Here is a 20,808-nt window from a genome sequence, read left to right on the forward strand (position 1 = left end):
GAATGATTATAGCTTTTCAAGATCTGGTGCATCGCTTTACACGGAAGCTACCTTGTTGCTCAGGAAAGGAAAACAGGCACAAGACAGAGGCACAACATTTTCCAAGGAAATTTAGAAAATTAATGAGTCACTCTTTTTTCCTGATCAAAATTCTTCATCTTCAGTATTCAGAGTTAAAAGTCTGAAAGAGTACTTACAATGACAGCAACACCAAAGCAATTAAGGTCCACTCTGCAGGTTTGTGTATAATATTTCTATTTGTTAATCTGAAAGACAGGAGGATAAAATTCACCAAAAGATTGTCACATTTAAATACACAAACCTTCTATGTTTAGATAAAATCAGATTTATAATATTATGTGTTAAAGAGCACTGTTTTTTATTCTTGTTATACTTGATAGACGAGAGTCAACAGTACAATAATGTGGCTTGATATTCAGCATCTAATAATGACCATCTCAAAGGAAGTGCTCCAGCCTCACTGTGACGCGTTTATAACAGGACTACTTCAGACAAGGTGGGGACACAGGAACACATGGGAAGCTAAGTCCCATGGCTTATTAAGACACACAGACACACGCGCCCCCTGTAGCCACCTCCTCTATGTTTCCCCTGATCAAACGTTCACTAAGGGTAGCAAGGTACGCAATTTCTGATTCTACCTTCAGTTCACCTTTTGTGCCTTTCTGCCTTGTGTCAGGCTGGCCACAGGCAATTAAGGGCTGTCTCAATCCATAACTTACAGAAATGAGAGTTGACCTAATAAACTGTAAGACTAGGTCTTTATTCAAGAAAACGAGTTTTAAAAAATCAGAAGTAAATTCTATCACTTAGCAGTTGATGACAACAAAACACACTGCAGTCATTTCATTTCTCAGAAAGCACTTAGAAAGATTACTCTAAAAAAAAAAAATATAATCAATTGAAAAAACCCAGCCAACAACATCTGATAAAGGACTGTTATCCAAAATACCAAAGACATTTTGAAACTTAACAACAGGAAGACAAACTGCCCAGTTAAAAAATTGCTCAAGACCTTAACAGACACTTCCCTAAGGAAGATTCACAGATGGCAAACAAGCATATGAAAAGATCCTCAACATCACATGTCATCAGGGAAATGTAAATTAAAACAACAACGAGATACATCACAGTATTAGAATGGCCAAGATCTTGAATATCAACAAAACCAAATGTTAGCAAGGGCTTGAAGAGGAACTTTCATTCATTGCTGGTGGAGGAAAAAAATGGTGCAGCAACTTTGGAAAACAGTTACAAAACTAAACATACTCCTACCAGATGATCTAGCAATCACACTCCTTGATATTTACCCAACGGAGTCGAAAACTTGTGTCCACACAAAACTCTGCACATGGTGTTTATACAAGCAGCTCTATTTATATAACTGTCCAGACTGGGAAGCAACCAAGACGGCCTTCGGTAGGTAAATGGTTAAATAAACTGTGGTGCAGCCAGACAATGGAATAGTACTCAGTCCTAAAAAGAGATGAGCTATCAAGCCATAAAAAGACATGGGGTGTCTTAGATGCAAATTATTTAAGTGAAAGAAGACAGTCTAAAAAGGCTACAGACTGTACGACTCCAAGAATATGACATTCCAGAAAAGGTGAAGCCATGGAGGCAGTAAACAGACCCCCAGTGGCTGCGAGGAGCGGGGGGGCAGGCGAGGAGAGAAGGACAGGTGGAACGCAGGGATTTTTAGGGCAATGAAAACACTATAATTCTGTGATGAAGGACAGGTATCATTATATATTTGTCTAAACCCACAGAATGCACGACACTGAGAGTGAACTCTAAGGTAAACTACGGCCTCTGGGTGACAATGGTGCTGTTCATACAGGTGCATCAACTGTAGCAAACGTATGTGGTGGGGGTGGTTTCAACAGGGGAGGCCACGCACGCGTGGAGGCAGGGCGCACACAGGAAGTCTACGTACCTCTCTCTCAATTTTGCTATGAACCTAAAACTGCTCTTAAAAAAATAAAGTCTTAAAAATAAAAATGGCCAATAAATAAATTAGCGAAGGATGTGAGCAGGTGATTTACAGAAAAGAAAAGCTGAATGGCCAGTAAACATTTGAAGAGAAGCTCAATCTCACTCGTAGGCTGGGAAATTAATATAAAAAATAAAAATCTACCCCATTCCGCTGGCAAAATAAAAGACTGACAACACCAAGAGTTGATGAGAACATGAAGAAATATTACTTTTAACACATTGTTGATGGGAGCAATCAGACAATTTAGCAATGTGTAATAAAGCTGAAAATGAGTAAGAATAACTTCAAAATATAAACCTTAAATTCTTTCACTTAAGCACAAGTGAATTATATGAAGATATTTGACATGACACTGCTTGTAACAGAATAATAAACTGCGGCATTTTTATAGAATACTAAATAGCTGTTAGGATGAACGAATAAACTTACATATTTTGCTCATTATAACTTGAATGAAAATCAGCAAGTGTAATATGACATTTTTTATATACATATTTATGGGCACAAACATATGTACTAAAAGTACAAAAACAAAGACTAGAAAGATGCACATGAATTTCACAGTGCTGGATGCTTCTGGGGATGAAAGGAGAATGGACTGGGAAAGGGGACAAGGACTTTAAGTCTGTGGTCTTTTGTGCTGGTGATTCCATCTGCCTCAAACTATCTTCCCCAGCAAAGTTCCCTTCTGTCTCCTTTGCAGCAGGGTCCACGGGGAACCACACTGTTGAGAAGCGCAGCTTCCTCTACCTCCCAGCCGCACACTTCTGAGTCCCTGACCCTCTGCGTATCCCCCTCTATCCCTGTACCACTCATCACCTTCTAACACGCACTTCCTGTGCACTGACTGATTACTATCTGTTTTGCCTTGGCTGAGGGCAGGAGTCTTCGTGTTCTTTACATACTGATTCCAAGTGCCCAGAACAAGTGCCTGACAGTCAGAGGAGATTCAATTAATTTTTCTTAATTACCAAACTAACCTAAAACGTTCTATTTATTTAAAGATGTTCAAATCAAATCTTTTAAAATATTAAAATCCATTACTTCGGAGTGGAGAATGTGTGTCTGTTTGTTAAATTACTTTGAATTTTTTCCATAGTTAAAATTTTCTACAGAATTATTAAAACTCTAGATGATGTAAGAAGGAGTATAGGATAGTGGTTAAAGACACTGCTGGATGTGGGGTCAATATTCAGACCTGCCACTTCGCAGTGTTTTACCGTGGACACATTCAATGACTGTAAAATTCTTTTTTTTAATTTAGTAAAACAGGACTATAGTACCACCTTACCTCACAGAGTTCTTGTGAGGATTAAATGTAACCTTAACTCTTTTCATATCACAGTCATCAAATTCTGATGGTTCTATCATCAAAATTAAATCTCATTATCTCCGCCTTCACCTCGGTCCACATCACTTCTTGCCTAGATTAACGAAACAGCATCCTAAATGGTCTTCCTGCCTCTGAGCATCTTTCGTTATTCTCCAACCAGCAGTCATAGTGATGCCGTTAAAAATATACATCAGATCACATCATTCCTCTATTCAGAATCCACAAACTGCTGTCCCACTCAGAGTAAAAGCGACAGAACGACCACGGCCCCACGGCCCGTGGACCACACCACACCCACGCCCGGCCCTTTCCTTCTCTGGCTGCTTCTCTGCGCCTCTGACTCCGCTCACTTCTCCAGCCTCATCTGCATCCTTCATGCTCTGTGAATACAGCAGGCCTGCTTCTGCTTCAGGGCACTGGTACCTGCGATTCCCCGTCTGATACATTTTCACTGATAGCAACGTGGCTTGCTCCCGTACCAACTTTTAGATGTTTAGACAAATGGCATCTTCTCAATGAGGACTTCCCTGACCAGCCTATTTAAAATCACCACTTCCTCCTTCCTCCTCAGGACATCCCCTCCTCCCTGATTCTGGCGGGTAAAGGAGAGGAATGAACTGGGAAAGGGAAAAGGGCATATCACCATGTAACAGTAATAACACACATACTGCCTTTAACATTTTACACATCTTCTCTGTTAGAACAGTTCTAGAAGAGAAGGAACTTTTATCACTTTGTTCACTACTTCATCTGTAGCAACTAAAACAGGATCTAGCACATTACCAGAAAAGGTCAACGAAGGATAAGCATGTAAGGAAAAAAAGGGCAAAAACAGTTAAACAGAACTTCCTTTTCTACTGTACTCAAATCTCCCAAAGCTATGACAAATCTAAGATTTCATGAACTTATTCACTTATTTAGAAAAAAGCCCACTGAGCGCCTGCTCTGCACCACTGTCTCAGGCCCTGGGGAGAACACGGTCTTTGCTTCCATGTCAAAGGGGCAAAGCAGCAGGTTGTTACCTGCCGTCACATCTTCCCTTTGGCTGAGCCAAAATAATTTCAAGCACAGATGCTAAATGAACATGCTTACCATTGTCTGAGTGATTATTCAAAAATGAAACCAGTAATATTCCATAGAAAACATTTAAAAAAAACAGTTTCAAAATATAATTTGAAATTCAGTATCAATTTAGAAAAAATACCATGAATCATCACTGATGAAATTTAAAAAGGGCTTTTGTGTCAAAATAAAACTTTAATTCAAATCAGATTTAGAATAATATCTTGCTTCAACACTGATGACAGTGCACCAAGCAACTGCTGATGGAGCCACTGTGACAGTAAATCAATGTAGCATTCCAGATAAACGACTGTGATGCAATTCAGCGGAAAGGACAGCTCTACTCACCAGGGAGAGGTTCTTCAAAGAGCTCAGAGAGCTGCTTTATGTTAATTCTAACAGGCTCTGGGCTCTGGCTGCACGTTTGAATCACCTGGGGGGCTTTTGAAAAATACTAGTGTCTGGGCCCAACCCTAACCAAACGAAACTCCATCTCCAGGGGTGGAGCCAGGCATCCGTGGTTGTTGAAAGCTCCCCAGGTGATTCTGAGGCACAACCGGCTTGAGAATCACTGTTCTACAAGCTCCTGTTATTGATTATCATTTCACAGAGAAAGATACGGTTATTTATGTCAGCTCTTTCCCACTGCCAGTATTGACTGGAAATGCCTCTGCATACTAGTCGCTGTCATCAATATGGCATTTCTCAGAGACTTAACCTAGAAGCCCTAGCCTGCAGTCACGAACCTGTGAAAACCATCCTGCCAAAATGTGAAGACTCCAAATATGTTATCTGACCAGTTGTTTCTGCACTGCAAGTAAGTGACTGGCACACAGGGAGTACTACACTGAATACATGCACTGACGTGGACCAAACAGCATTATTAGGGTTGCTTCAAAAGCCCAAAATCACAAACGGCCTGGACAGTGGCCCCCGCTGACCTGCAAGCCCTGAGCCCCGGGGCGGGAATGCAGCCACGTGGCGGCCCTGCAGTGGCAGCCAAACACTGCTTTCCAGTGAACTTTTAGTAAGTTCTGAGACCCTCAGAATAGTCAAAACAAACAAACATCCAATTAGATAGGAAAATAGCTCTAGAAAATACAAAGTAAACGGAATCACTTGTTAATCTATTCTAAATGAGCAAGGTGAAAAATGAAGTACAAAATTAGTATTTGTAGCTCAAGATCAAAGACTCTATTCTAATCTCTTTTGTTACGTCTTTGGTAACTTTACCAATTTGCTCAGAATGCTGATTAAATAAACGCTGTCTGCAAAAAACTGAATGCCAAGTCCTCTAAAAATCACTGAAACAGCAGTGCCCGGTCTTCATCTTCCCTCAGCTAACCTTTTTTTTTTTTTTTTAATATATTTGCTTCCTAATAAATCCTGAACAAATTCTAAACTTCAGTGCTTCCACGTTGTGTATATCCATTCAAACTTTATCATCAGTATCGACAGTGGAAAAACTTTTTTTTTGGATGCATGTTTTTGTGATAGGTATATAACAGAGACCTAAAAAACAAGTGTCTCTCTCTTCATTGCTAGATAAGGATGCAGAGAAGTTTGGCTCTGGTCTTGGTATTTGGCCTGCAAACCGTCCCATTAGCAAAGCATTTCGGTAGTCTTCCAAAGGCCTATGCCACTCTGAGCACCATTTCTGGCATCTCTAAACTCGTGTGTGATCAGTGATCTTGGGATTGCCTAGTTTCCACAAAAATCTGACGCCTATAACAATCTCAGTAATTAGAACAATCATGTCATTCAGATTTATTATTACCTGAACAATCAGCTTCAAATATAAACATTCTAGATGAAACGGAGTGAGAATGCCTTTATGTGCTTGTTTTATCAGTACAGAAAAGTAAAAGGCTGTAGTAATTAATGTTGCTTATGAAAATAATTTTATGTATAAAACAATTAATAGAAATTTTCAATTATTCAGCAAAATAGAGAGTTAATACAATATTTAATACATTAAGTAGATAACATTCTCAAGAATGTTACACCTTGGAAAAAATGTTTATAAAAATTCAAATGTAAGAATGAATAACAGATTAGATTTTATCGTAATTCTGTCTTTGCAAACTGTATCATGTACTAGCAATCATTACACTGAAGACAGTAACTTCTAAGAGCTGTATTTAAATTTTAGTTACTTCCATTCAAACCATAACTCTTTTAAGAAGAAGTCCTACTGGGGAATTCTTCAAATCTTGTGACGATGAATTAAAAAGCAATGTTGCCTCTGCTACCATTTCTGTCCACTACACATGCGCACAGGTACGTAGTCTGACTCCTGGTGGGCACCTCAGTGACATGGTATGCTCTGAGTACTTAAACCAGAAATGTCTACGTTAATGACGTACTTTACTCTTTAGAAAATAAAAAATGTTAAAGAGGCTTAAAAAATTTTCTAAACATTTTCCTGAATTACTTTGTGGCACACAAGAAGATCAGTGATGTTTCGAAACGTGCTGGTTGAAAGTGAATGTCTATTGGTACTACTGATGTACAATACAGCGACTGCCAGAGAAATCTAACTGCCGACGGTGCCAACAAATTGTTCCTGTATTACAACTTTAAACTTTAAAAATCTTACTACTATTGTTGACAATAACTTATAACAATAATTTTTTGGATGAAATGATCCCTCTACCCTAGAAGTTCGTTCTATGTTGGTGCTATCTGGCTTTAGCCACAGACAAATGTCAACTCAATGGCTGGTCACTGGCATTTGGCCGGAGTGTGTACTCGGTACACCTCTGCTAAGAACGTGTCTAGAAGCCTCTCTCTCTGCTTCCCTTGGTAGAGAACCTAGTCAGCCTGGTTGAGTATTTTTATCTTGATAGTTTCAGATAAATCCCAACTGCTTCACCTCATGACCGATACTTCTATTCACTGTGCTTCTTATCATTTACAGTCTGTCCCACACAGTTCAGTACTGAACTACCCACGGCCTTGCTCTGCTCCCCAAGCTTGCCCTGTCTGCTCACAGGGGTCTCCCTCAAGGCGGGGCATTATGCTTGTTCTGTACTGTGCACAGTGCTGGTCATCTGGTCTACATATTGACTAATCACTAACACCCAAGATGTTGCTGGCTAACTGCCTTTGTGTCTCACATATCATTTTCCCTTTTAATTTTAGGTTATGTCATAAATAAACTATCCAAAGCTAAACATACCAAGCTTTGAGCACATAAAGGGTTGCATTTAACAAAAGAAAGAAGTGATGTTGTTTAGTGGAAGAGAACATAAAACACAGCTTTTAGATCTAAGACAATGAAGGTAAGTCACTTTGTTTCTTCATGCCTTACAGTACCTGTGGATTCTGCAAGGCAATCACATAGTGTCAGAATAACTCAGAAGGAGAACTGTAATATTAACACTAACCTGAAAGTTCGGACAAGATTTTTAAGTTGTGTGTAAACATCTCCAAATGTAATCTGAAGAGGCCCCAAAAGTCCAGGCAATCTGAAAATAAAAAATTATATCCCTTTACAAATATAACTTAATCATATAGATACACTTTTTGGGTCTTGCCTAGGTCTCTATTTGCCATAGACAACAAAGGCACAAAGCTGCAGGCAGGGGTAAGGCAGACAATGACTGGTGAGAAGCCATGAAGGAATGTTCCAAAATAACCCGCACTCTCTCCTGAAGTCTATGCTTCAGGGTCAGGCCCTGAAATGCAACAGTGTCATTCTGGCTGCTATCTAAATTCTTGTGTCTAGTTACTTCTTACCTTTTTACTTTCAAATATTAACAAACGGGAAGAACACAAGGCCAGAGGAACTGCCCCCAAAATGGCCCAACGTGGAAGTGTGGCATCTTTCTTATTAAATCCTTACAGTAAGAGTAAAATATGGTACATTTCTAGAAAGCAATTTGACAACATACACTGCCATGCTAGGCGTAGATACTCCTTGGCCCAATAGTTTCACTATGAAAAAATTCACCCTAAAGAAATTATCAGATAAACATACACAGATGGTTATTGCAGAAATATTTTTAGTAGTGAAAAACTGGTAACAAAGGTCCATCCACAGGTGATTAAGTTATGATATAACCACATAATAATAAAACCTTTACAATAATCATGTAAATATGTTTTATAATGTGGAAAGATATTTATGATAAATGTTAAGTGAAAAATGTGTACTAGTATTATTCCATTTTTATAAAAACATATATATTATAATGCAATTCTAGTATGATACATAGTACATAGCAAACATATTTCTTTTTTTTAGGTTTATACTATAGTGGAACCAAAAGGAATGAATACACATATACCAGTGTATCATATATATGTTAGGTATAAACACCAAAATATTAATAGTTACTTTTGAGTGGTGGGATTACAGATGATTTTCACTCCCTCATTTATACCATTTTATACAGCCTAAATCTTTGGCCATTAGCATGTATTTTTATTTAAAGAACATAAAGTTTTAAATATGATCCAAAATAGGGTAGCATTAATAACCCCCCCCCATTTCTACTCCCAGATTCAACCTTCCAATATTTTGTTACGTGTGCTTCATTTTTCCTTCTTTTCTTTGTTTTGCAGTAACATTTTAAAGTAAATCCCTGACATGGTATCATTTGACCATTAAATTATTCCTTATGTATCTCTAAATGCAAGTGCATTTTTGTATATAATCACAATGATCACAACTAACCAAATTAATAGTAATTCCTAAATAGCCTCTGCTACCCAGTACATACTTTATTTTCTTTGATTCTCTAAAAAAAGTGCTTTTTTGTTTTGTTTTGACAACTGGTTTGTTCCAATCAGAAACCAGAAGAGGTCTTACTTTTATAATTAGGTGTTACTTTTATAATGAGAAAAAAACTCAATTGCTTTCATGAACAACCAACCAAAAAAGCCCCTATCACTATAATTATTTTGTTTTCAGTGTTCTTTGTGCTTCTTTGTCTTTAAGTTATTCCACTCCTCCTCAAATTTAGTTCTTGCGCTAATATTGATCATATGGTCTTCTAGCAGGGTTCCTTCTGGTATCTTCTGTTGTAGTCAAAACCCAGAAGAAACAAGAATTCATTCAATGACATGCCTGTGTGGTCTTAAATTTTAAACTGGGTACTTTCATTAGCTAAAAAGCCTAGAGAACTACTTTCACGTGAATCTCTGATCACATACTAGTATAGATAATCCATCCCAACTTTCAAAACTAAACTATGTACAACTGAAATCAAGGATTGGTACCTTCTTGCCCTATGAACCAGACAGATGGTTTCTTATACTATTTTCTAAACTAATATTTAACAGAAACAAATCTACAAGTATTAAGAGCAGAGAAAAGGTAAAACTAAAGGATTTATTATATACGAGCCTAACACAGGCATTCAATAAATATTAATTTAAATACTTATTTAAAGTGTAAAACTCAGAGGAGTAAGATGCTCAAAACTCTAAAGACTTCCAAAAAATAAGCTTTTATTTTTGAACTACTACAGAATTAAGACTCCTCCGTGGGCACAACACCTTAAACAATAACTGAAAACACCTTTCCATCTTTTCTGCTGAAGAAAAAAAAAAGCAGGTTGAAAAGTTCAAGATAGCTGTCACACCTCTGGAAAAGAAGATTTTCAAGCTCCTCTGAAAGAGAAACCAAGATTGCAATTTTTAAATGTCATTTATGACTGGGCTAATTACAAGAACAATAATTTCCACTACGGGAAGCTTAAAACTAAAGTGTAAAACTCAAGTTGCTGAGTGTGAAATGGTTCTATGAATATGTATACAGGGTGAGTTAATAAACCGTTAAACCTTGATAAAATCTTATTTACATGTGAAACTGATGTGACAGGTTTACCACAAATCAGTATTTAAATAGGTCGAGCTCTGATATTTTTTTCCTGACTTCACTGGATTATTAAGTGGGAGTGAGGCAGTCTGGGTTTTCCGCTCCCATAATCTCAACCTTCCTCTTTGTTACGTGTCTCTATGTCTTCTACACAAAACAATTCCAATGTTCTTTGGTGGGACATCTTAAAAATCTGAATTTCTCAGGTGAAGAAATCCATGTAAACTTTACACATTACTTTCTAAACTGTTCAACATTTAAGGGTTACACCTATAAGTCATGAACCCACAGATAACAAATTAAGTTTTAAATATTATAGAAGTGGAATGATAATTACATACTTACACTTTACTCAATTTTTCAAGTACGATGCGTTTTCTAATCTGGTTCTGAGAACTTGAATCTATCAGTGGAAAGGTAGGCTCATGCTGAATCACATTTTTAAACAAAACAAAATAAAATCATAAATTTACATTTATTCTTTCTTTGATAAAAGCAACAAACATTAAAACACAAAAGTTTATACCTGTGGTGTGGCAGAATAAAAGTCAGACTTCAGAATTAGAAGATTTAAATTTGAGTATCGGCTCAGTCATCAGGCTGGTGTGAACTCGCTCGAGTCACCGGCCCTCTTTGGAGAGCACTTTCGAATCCGTATAGTAGGGATACTAATACCTTCTTTATTAAATGAGAAGATGTATATAAAAGGACTTCGTACAATACTAACTGCCACATAAATGTAGGAGATTAAAGGACTAAAATTAGCAAATACTATAAATACATTATGGGAAATTCCACTTTCAGAAATGGCAGACAAGGTAATTCAAACCACTACTCCTGCTGAGAACTGAAAAAGCTGGGAAAAAACCCACGTTTGAAAGCATCAGAGAGCTAACAAGGCAGTAAAGAATTATGGCCTGAGATTCTGGAGAAGGTAATTCCAGACAGGGCACTACTAATTCCAGAAGAGGCAATTGAGAAACTGAGAGCTTGGGGCACACCAAGAAGGAAGGGGTACTGGTAACCCTCCCCCAGCGTGAGACCGGGACTTAGTAGGACGACACTCTGAGAGTAAGAATGAATAGGAAACAGACTGGCTCTTACAGAGACTGAAGCTCAGCTTCAAATCACTGTAATTACTGACTAGATTGAAACGAGCTGGGACTGCTACAAATCATCCGCCAGAAGCAGAGACACACTGGCTCCAGAGGAAGGTAACATCAGCCTGGGTCTCAAGCTGTCTCTGTAGTTTTTATTACATGGTGTTTGTCACATAATAAAACAACAAGAAAACAAGACAATATGATCAAAATCTGAAACACTAGCCCATAGAAATCAACCCCCAGGAAACCCATATAATGGAGTTATCAGCTTTATTCAGAATACTTAGGTTGAATATATTCAAAGGAAAATGACAAAATGGATAAAGTTAGCAGTGAACTGGAAACTATATAAAAGAATGAAATGAAAATCCTAGTAACTGAAATATACAGTATTTAAAAGAACTCAATGGATAGACTCAATAACATGGTAGAAAGGACTGAAGAGAGAATACTGAATTTGGAAACTATCCAGGATGAAGCACAGTCATATTCAACCCGCCCCCACGAGGCTGGCCCAGGTGATGCAAAGCACAAGAAAACACAAGAGACAGTGAAAAAGACTAACATATCTGCAAACTGGAGCACCACATAGAGAGCAAAGGGAGAATGGGACAGAAGCAATACCTAAAGAGATGATAACTGAGAATATTCCAAAACTGAGGGAAGAAATCAAATCACAGATTTAAGTATTACAACAACCAAAGAATAAATATAATTGTAATCACACCTATGCAAAGCATTCTAAAATTAATGGTGATCAAAACCCCCCAAAACAAACAAACAAAAAACCCCAAAAAACAAAACCCAAACTTAAATGTAGCTAAAGGAAGAAAATGGTATTCCCAGATAAGAGAAATAAATGGAAGCCAAGAGACAGTGAATATGTATTTTCAACAGGCTCCAAAAAAAAAAAAAAAAAGACTATAAATCTAGAATTCAATACCCAGGAAAATATCTTTCAAAAGTGAAAGTAAAATCAAAAGTTTTCTGATAAACAAAACTGAGAAAATTCATCACTAGCAAATTGGCACTAATGGAAATGAAGGACATTCTTCAGGCCCAAGGCAAATGATCCCAGGTGAAAGAACGGAAATAAGAGAAGGCATGGAAACAGTGAAAGAGTAACTAACTGGATGAATCCAACTAAATATTGACTATAAACAACCTTGCTGGATTTCAAAATACAGAGAATAAAAGTATACAACAAGAAAAGCACGTAAGTCAAGAGGAGGTAAATGGAGTTAAAGTTTCCAAGGCACTAACTGCCAAGGAAGCAACAAAAGAATTAACTTATAGTAGACTTAATAAGACAAATATGTAAGTATTAATCTTTAAGGTAACCAATTAGTAACGACTAAAAGAATGTATGAAAATAAGCCAAAAGCGAGCAAAAAATGCAATAATGGTATTTGATCCAAAGAAAGCAAGAAAAGAGAGAAAGAACACAGAACAGGTGGGAAATGCAGAAAGCAACAAGTGAGACGGCAGACTTAAACCCAAATCTATCAATTATGACATTAAATGAAAATGGACTAAATTCTCCACATAAAGGACAAAGATCAGCAGCCTAGATTTACAAAAAAAGATAGTCCTTGAAAATACTGATAAAAAAATGCTAGTGTCAGCAAAGTGGATCTTATAATGCCAAAAATAAGTAAAAAAAATCAATGGAAAAAAAGGTTACTCCATAATGCTAACAGGTTTGATTTACCAGGAAGACATAACAATCCTACATTTACACTCAATAACATGGTCTCAAAATATTAAAAATAAAACTCACAAAACTAAAAGGAGAAATAATAAATTTATAATTATCGTGAGAGATTTTGACCCACTTTTCCCATCTTTCTCATTAACTTATGGAATGAGCAGACAAAAAAACAAACAAGGAAAGAACAATCAATAGTGCTTCTCAAACTCTAATGAGTGCACGTTACCCCAGAGGGAAACAATGAAACCTGACCCATACTTCAAAAACAAAAATCAATCCCAGATGAATTACAGATCTAAATGTGAAAGGAAAAACAACAAAGATTCTAGAAGATGAAATAACCTGGGCTAAGCAAAGCTTTCTTAAAGAAGTCACTAAAGAGAACAATTAATAAACTGGACTCAAGACACCATTAATCAGAGTGAAAATGCAAGTCTCTGAGTGGAAGATGATTATTGGTAATATACACAAATAAAAACAGGCTTGAATCCTGAATACATAAAGAATTCCTACAAATCAACAAGAAGCACTCCCCTCCATATTCCAATAGATAAATGGAAAAAAAGACTTCAACAGGTACTTCACAAGAGAGACTATCCAAATGGTCCAGAAGCAGATGAAACAGTGCTCAGCTCATTAATCATCAGAGAAGTGTATTATAACCTAAAAGCAACATCATCAGAATGGCGAAAAGTAACAATATCAAGTACTGGCGAGAATGTGGAGTCACGAAACCGCTCAGACACGGGAGAACCATTCTGGAAAACTGTTTGGCATTGTCTAGTGTGTGTGTGTGTGTGTGTACATGCAACACAAATAACTCACAAACATTTTTACGAAATAAACTGGACATGAAAAAATACATACTATGTGATTCCATCTATATAAAACTCAAAATTACTCTTAAGCTATAGTAACAGCCATTAATTTTGAAAAGAAGCAATGATTAGGAGGAGACATAGGGGGCTCCTCATTCACTCAAATTTCTCGACCTGGGTAGTGATTACATTGCTATGTTCATTGGTGACAATGCACTGAACTGTACACTTACTATCTGTGTTATACTTCAATGAAAACATTTAAAAAACGGAGGAGCAGGCAAGTTTCAGGTATTAATTTTTCCTTAAGGCTTGGAAGCGCAAAAATGATAAAACAAGTGATGTACTAAGGTTTACACAGCTGAGTGACAGGGACCAAGACTTCCCCAGGCTTCACATAAAAGTTACGAATGCTGTCTAATAATACAATTGGAAGTTATTTCAAGTACAGCGATGGGCTAGGCAACATTCTGTAGAAATAAAAGAAATTCTAATTTTTTTCTGTATTTTCACTTTCACCTCTAAATCTCCAAGTATATTCTTAAATTTAGAGTCATATTTTCTCAGAAGTCTTTAGCAACAAACTCATGTAGTAAAAGTGAGATTATCACCTATTCCTCTTCATGCCAAATGACTTCATTTCCCAAACTACATGTCAACCAGAAATGGGTACTAGAAATACTGAAAGAACCTCCCTAAATCTCTGAGGCATACATCAGTTTCTACATATAACTGAGTACCAACCATATGTCAGTCGCTGTAATAAATACTTTACACGTGTTACCTTTATAACTCATTACAGCTGAGCGAGGGGAGCCGTCATAACCCCATTTACAGATAAGCAGACTCAGGAGACTAAATATTCATACAGCTAGTAAATGACAGAGCAGATATTCAAGTATAGGTTTGCTTCAATGTGCTTTTTCCATTTTCTATGTCCACTATTTCCCAGTAAGTCTCCTGTACTAAATTATTTTCATTCACAGTATTTTAAATGCACATACTTGCCAAATATTACCTAAATATTTCACAAAGACACACATTCTGTAGAAACCTGAAAGCATACATACCAACAAAGGAAAAAACATGCCTTTTCAGAGAGTGTACACATTGTATGAAGAACTTGGTTTTAACTAAAACTTTGTTCCACAATTCTAGGCTATATCTACATTAGAGCAAAATGTTAAATATTTATGAAAACTTTCTGGAGCAAACTTTAACTTATTTGGAAAATAATAATGTCAACACTGGAGATTGCATTTCAAACCAAAAGACTGAAAGACTAAAGAAGCCTTCTGAAAATTTAAAAAATTATTTCTTCCGTACTTTTCTTCCTGCTCCAAGATTTGCTATGGTGAGTGTTCCATACGTTAGCAGCATGGAAAAGTCATTGCCATTAAGACATACCTCTTCCGAGTCTTGTGATTTGGTGGTTTCTTCATTCAAGACGTACCGTCCTCTATAAAACTCCCTGATTCTTAGATTTAATGTTTCAGTTTCTTTTCTCAAGTTTTCATAACTTGGCAGTGGTTTAATGGCTGAATCTGAGGCTCTGAATGGTAAAGACTCATCCAAGCTGTTCTGAGATTCCTGCAAGGCAGGGGAATGCCTCTCTGGGTCAGAGTTTACATCATCTTCATCAAGTTTGTCTTCTTCAACCAGAGGGGTTGAAGAGGGTTTCAGACATACAGAAACATAATCCTGGCCATACAAAAACCTCAAGGTTTCTTCTGTCTTCCACTCATTCAAAGTCTCCTTCAGGACTTCAAGTAAGTTTGCCTTTGCAACCTCAGGGCACACCTGCACTGAACTAGATGCTGACCTAGGAACTTGGTTCGATTTGGCAAATTTCCTCTTAAAATGCTCAGCACTTTTCTTACTTATGCCTACAAGGGTTATTTTTGAACTACTGTATTTATTTTCAGAAGCTTCTGAAGCTTCTGATTTTTCTTGTGAAGGGCTAGTTGAAGAAATCTGAGTATTTACTTTCTGCACAGGAAGCTCACAAGCAGCAGCTCTCTCCTGACTATCTAATCTGCAATTGTCTAATTGCTTAGCGACATTTATCACTGTCTGTTCCTTGCTTTCATGTTTGGAGCTAGCTTTTTGACCAGCTTTCTTTTTCATTATGCTCTTCTTGCGCAGCTGTGGCCTTATACCCATTGCACTTGGTCTGTTTCCTGGTAGAATGGAGGAAACAAAGTCTTGCTCGTTATCACTGCCACTATCACTGTGAGTGCCAGAAGAACTAGATTCACAATGCTTCTCAAAATGGCCAGGATTGTCAATATCTGATGTCTTAATGGCTGTACTGCGTAACTGTATTTCTTCTCCAGAACGGCCACTGTTGAAGGAAAGAACAGAAACAATTATAGCAGAAAAGCAAAATGTCCTACAGTATTTATACTCTGTAACTTTCAAGGTAGAAATTTTTATTCCCTAGGCAAAGTCTTATTTACAGGCTTATATTTATCTACGCCTGTATACACACACACACACACACACACACACACAACACATGCACACACTTCAGAAGGCTATAATTTCTCTGCATTTTATTTGATATAGTTATCTTTCCACCTTCTTTACTTATATTTTCTCCCCAATTATTTTTGAAGTGTTAAAAGGGTAAAGCAACAATAAAAAACAAAACAAAACAAAATCATACACACACTAAAATAAATAAAAACCCACACACCAACACTTGATAATTCCATCCTACTGAATTATTTTGATTTTTGCCTGCTCCATTTCTGTAATTGTTTTATACATCCTTTTTTTAAAAAATGCCTTCTTTTGAAAAATTCATTACTGGTTTCTCAAAAAAAATTTACAGAAACTGTTTAGCTTTTGAAAGATAAAAATAAAAAGAGATGTTTAAACATTTTCCAATTCTGGATGATTGTTATACAGGAAATTCCATAGAATGAAAAACACAGGAAAGTCACAGCAGAAAATAAAACTGAAAAATCAACATTTATCAATAAAAGATATCTGTATTTGAAAATCAAGAGTTAAGACACAATGCTAATAATAAAAGGTAACAGTTTTCCCTTTGGCTATGTTCCTTTATTTCAGATTAGGTTTATAAAAGATAAAAATTATGAAAGAGTAGAGGCAAAGAGTAGCTTTATCTATACAAACTTGAGATAAATAAGGACAGAAGAGCAGTTACCCTTCAGCAAATACACATACCAGAATTTAAAAAACCAAAATGGGAACGATTCTGGGTCAAGAAGCATGTGGAGAGTGGTGAAGGCATATATGGGAACTCTACTTTTAAAGCAATTTTTCTGTAAACCGAAGATAGGTCTCCAAAAAAGGCTATTATAATTTTTAAAGTGACTTTAAAAAATGAAATCAAATAATTTAGCAATAAACAAAAAAGCATGATTGGGGGAAGTGTGAAAGAAGAAGAAAAAGAGCTGAAAGCAAGGTTGTAGATGGGAATGGAGAAAAAAGATGGTAAGCTTATTCTGTATTAGATACCATTTTTCAGTCAGAATCTGGCCTGTATAGCCCACACGCTATCTTTTGTACCGGAAGGAAGTATAATTTAAAAAACTCACAACAATTCAATTTTCATACTTTCTCTAGAATTGTAATTATATTTTCTGTACTATTTTGAAGCTATAAATTGAAGATTTATATCAGTATCTCTAACTTGTGCTCAATTCCGTCTAACTAAGGTAGTGACTAAATAACCAGGAAAATTTATTCTGGGAGATAAAAGGATATATTTTAAGAGATGATCATGGTTGGGCAAGCAAGTCCACGAGGAAAGTTTAGGGGAAAAAAATCACAACTTAGAATTTCTATTAATACTTTAGACACTCTTCCAAATAATTAAATAACTGATATATTAATGTTTTGAAATTCTATAAAATAGGACTATAAAAACCTTTCAACAAATGCTATTAGCTCAATCTAGTTGACAAAGAAGCGCAGTATCTCAGATGGAAGCTGTGTTTGTGTCATATTTCAACAGGTTCAATTAGACTTCCTTGGTAGGAACAGCTGTACAATAAATCATATAGATCAAACACATCATCTTACCATCACAAAAGAAAAAAAGCTGTACAAGGCAAACATCTCTTTGTGTGGGCTAGAATGGGCACTCACACAAGGCATAGGGACAGGAAGTCCCAGAGTCCTATCACCTGCTTTCCTCTTACTGTTTCTATTAACATGAAAGTACAGAAGGTAAGCAATACTGATTCAACCATACCTTTGTCCTTCCTGTAGCAGCTGAAAATCAGGATCTCTGCGACAAAAACACAGAAAGACAAAACTGAAAGCAACTGATGGATCAAATACTTCCAAGTGTTTATTACAACTACTTTGGATAGAAAACATAATTAAAAGTTCATATAAAGTTTTTTTTAAGGAAAAAAATTAAAGGAGAAAGTACTGTAAAACTCATCCACAAGAAATCTAGATTAATCTTTCTTGTCCAACATCCACTCATATTTCAGGACTAAGTTCAAATTCCACAGGCCCAATAAAGTTTTCCTTGGCTAACCTGCTAAAGTAAATCTCTCCCTTCTCCAAAGTCCAGAGTCATCATTGTCTGCACAGTTAATATACATTAATCATGTACTCCTCCATGACCTAATACTAGAAATTTTATCTAAATGTCTTGTTTTTCATGTGCTTCAGGTGATTTAATATAACTCTAAGAACAACTGTGCTATGCAATACCAGAAATCACATTTGTCTGCATATCACAGATACTAAAAAGGGGGAGGAAAAGCTCCTAGAAAGCCAAATACAAACAGGAACAGGGGGAGGGTATAGCTTAAGTGGTAGAGTACATGCTTAGCATGCACAAAGTTCTGGGTTCAATTCCCAGTACCTCTTCTAAAAATAAATAAATAAGTAAACCTAATTACTCCTCTCTCCCCAAAAAAAGCTTTACAAAGAGGAACAAATATAACAGCAAATGAATCCAAGAAGACAGGAAAACTGTAAGATACTTCTGAAGTACTCAGAAAAAGTGTCTTCTAAAGACTACAAAACACATTAAATGAAAGTAAATATTCAAAGAAGAACTAAATAAATGGATCAACAGTCCATGTTCACTGACACAAAGACTCAATATTGTCAAGATGTCATTCTCCTCAACTTGATCTATAGATTCAATGCCATCCCAATCAAAATTCTAGCAAGATATTTTGTGGACATTGACTAAATGGTCCTAAAGTTTTTATGGAGAGGCAAAGCCCCAGGATAGCTAACACAATACTGAAGGAGAAGAATAAAGTCAGAGAACAGACACTGCCTGACTTCAAGACTTACTGTAAAGCTATAGTGACTAAGTCACTGTGGTACCAGTGAAAGAAGAGACAGAAAGATCACTGGAACAAAACAGAGAGCCCAGAAATAGACCCACATGAACACAGTCAACTGATCTTTGACAGAGGAGAGAAGACAACACAATGGAAAAAGGGTCTTTCCAATAAATGATGTTTCCCATTCAAACAAATTAATCTAGACACAGACCTTATAGCCTTCACAAAAATTAACTCAAAGTGGGTCACAGACCCGAATGTAAAATGCAAAACCGTAAAACTCCTAGAAGATAAAACAGGAGAAAACCTAGCTGACTTTTTAGATACAACACTAAAGGCACGATCCATGAAGAAAGAACTGATAAGTTGGAATTCATTAAAAGTTTCTGTTCTGTGAATGATACTGTCAAGAGAATAAAAAGACAAGTCACAGAGTAGGAGAAAACACTTGTAAAATACATATCTGATAAAGGACTGTTATTGAAAATATCAAAGAAATCTTAAAACTGAACAGTAAGAAAACAAACAACTCAATTTAAAAATGGGCCCAAGACCTTAACAGATGCCTCATCAAAGAAGATAAACAGATGGAAAATAAGTAGAGGAGAAGATCTACATCACGTGTCATCAGGGACATGCAAGTTACAACAGTGAGACACTACCACACACCTATTAGAACAGCCCAGACCCAGAGCCCTGGCAGGACCAAAGGGTCTGAATGTTTGTGTCCCCCACCCTCAAGTTTATAAGTCAGATCCTAACCCAATGTGATGGGATTTGGAAGTAGGGCCTTTGTGGGGTGATTAGGTCATGAGGGCAAATCTTTCTTGAATGAGATTAGTGTCTTATTTTATAAGAGATGCCAGATACAAATGAACTTATTTACAAAACAGAAACAGACTCACAGACATAGAAAGCAAATTTATGGTCACCAGAGGGGAAGGGGGCCGGATAGGGATAAATTAGGAGTATGGGATGAACAGATATAAACTACCATATATAAAATAAATAAATGATGAGAATTTACTGAATAGCAGTACAGGGGACTATACTCAATATCCTGTAATAACCTATAATAAAAAAAAAGAATATATGTTATATATATATATATAGATACAGCCAAATCACAGGCTGTACAACTGAAACTAATACTGCAAATCAACTATACTTCATTACAGAAAAAAAGTGTGGCTTTTCTTTTGCCTTCTGAGATGGCCTGCACTCTGTCTATGTGGTGTGCATCTGCTTTTAAACACCCATCCCATGCTTCGTGGCCTCTTTGTGGCAGGCCTTCTGAGATGGCCTGCACTCTATGTATGGAGTATGTATATCTCTGAATAAATCGACCTTTACCCACCAAAAAAAAAAAAAAGAGAGCGAGAGAGAGAGAAAGAGAGGCACCAGGGATCCCAACCCAGAAGAGGTCCTCAGCCGACCATACTGGCACTCTCATCTCAGACATCCAGCCTCCATAGTTGTGAGAGAAAATTCCTTTTGTTTATGAGCTAGCCAGCTGTGCTGTTCGGTTACAGAGACCTGAACAGACTAAGACATGCGTCAAAGACCTCACCAAGAAGGTATACAGATAGCAAATAAGAATACGAAATGATGCTCCACCTTATATGTTACCAGAGAAATGCAAATTA

General features: G+C 36.8%; 1 protein-coding gene across 3 annotated transcripts in view; it reads right to left on the reverse strand.

The window, feature by feature from the left end:
• Positions 1-20,808, reverse strand: part of RPAP2 (RNA polymerase II associated protein 2) — a 69,926-nt gene that overhangs the window by 27,282 nt on the left and 21,836 nt on the right. For 2 of the 3 annotated variants that reach the window (XM_006197322.4, XM_072968227.1), the window contains exons 7-11: positions 18,100-18,135; positions 15,279-16,215; positions 10,585-10,667; positions 7,802-7,882; positions 198-266 (exon numbers count right to left, since the gene is read on the reverse strand). In XM_006197322.4, the coding sequence (XP_006197384.2) occupies positions 198-266; positions 7,802-7,882; positions 10,585-10,667; positions 15,279-16,215; positions 18,100-18,135 (1,206 nt within the window). The remainder of the gene's footprint in view (positions 1-197; positions 267-7,801; positions 7,883-10,584; positions 10,668-15,278; positions 16,216-18,099; positions 18,136-20,808) is intronic. The other variant, XM_031680451.2, reaches the window with a different exon arrangement.

This window comes from Vicugna pacos, chromosome 9, assembly GCF_048564905.1.
Source record: "Vicugna pacos chromosome 9, VicPac4, whole genome shotgun sequence".
Lineage (NCBI taxonomy): Eukaryota > Metazoa > Chordata > Mammalia > Artiodactyla > Camelidae > Vicugna > Vicugna pacos.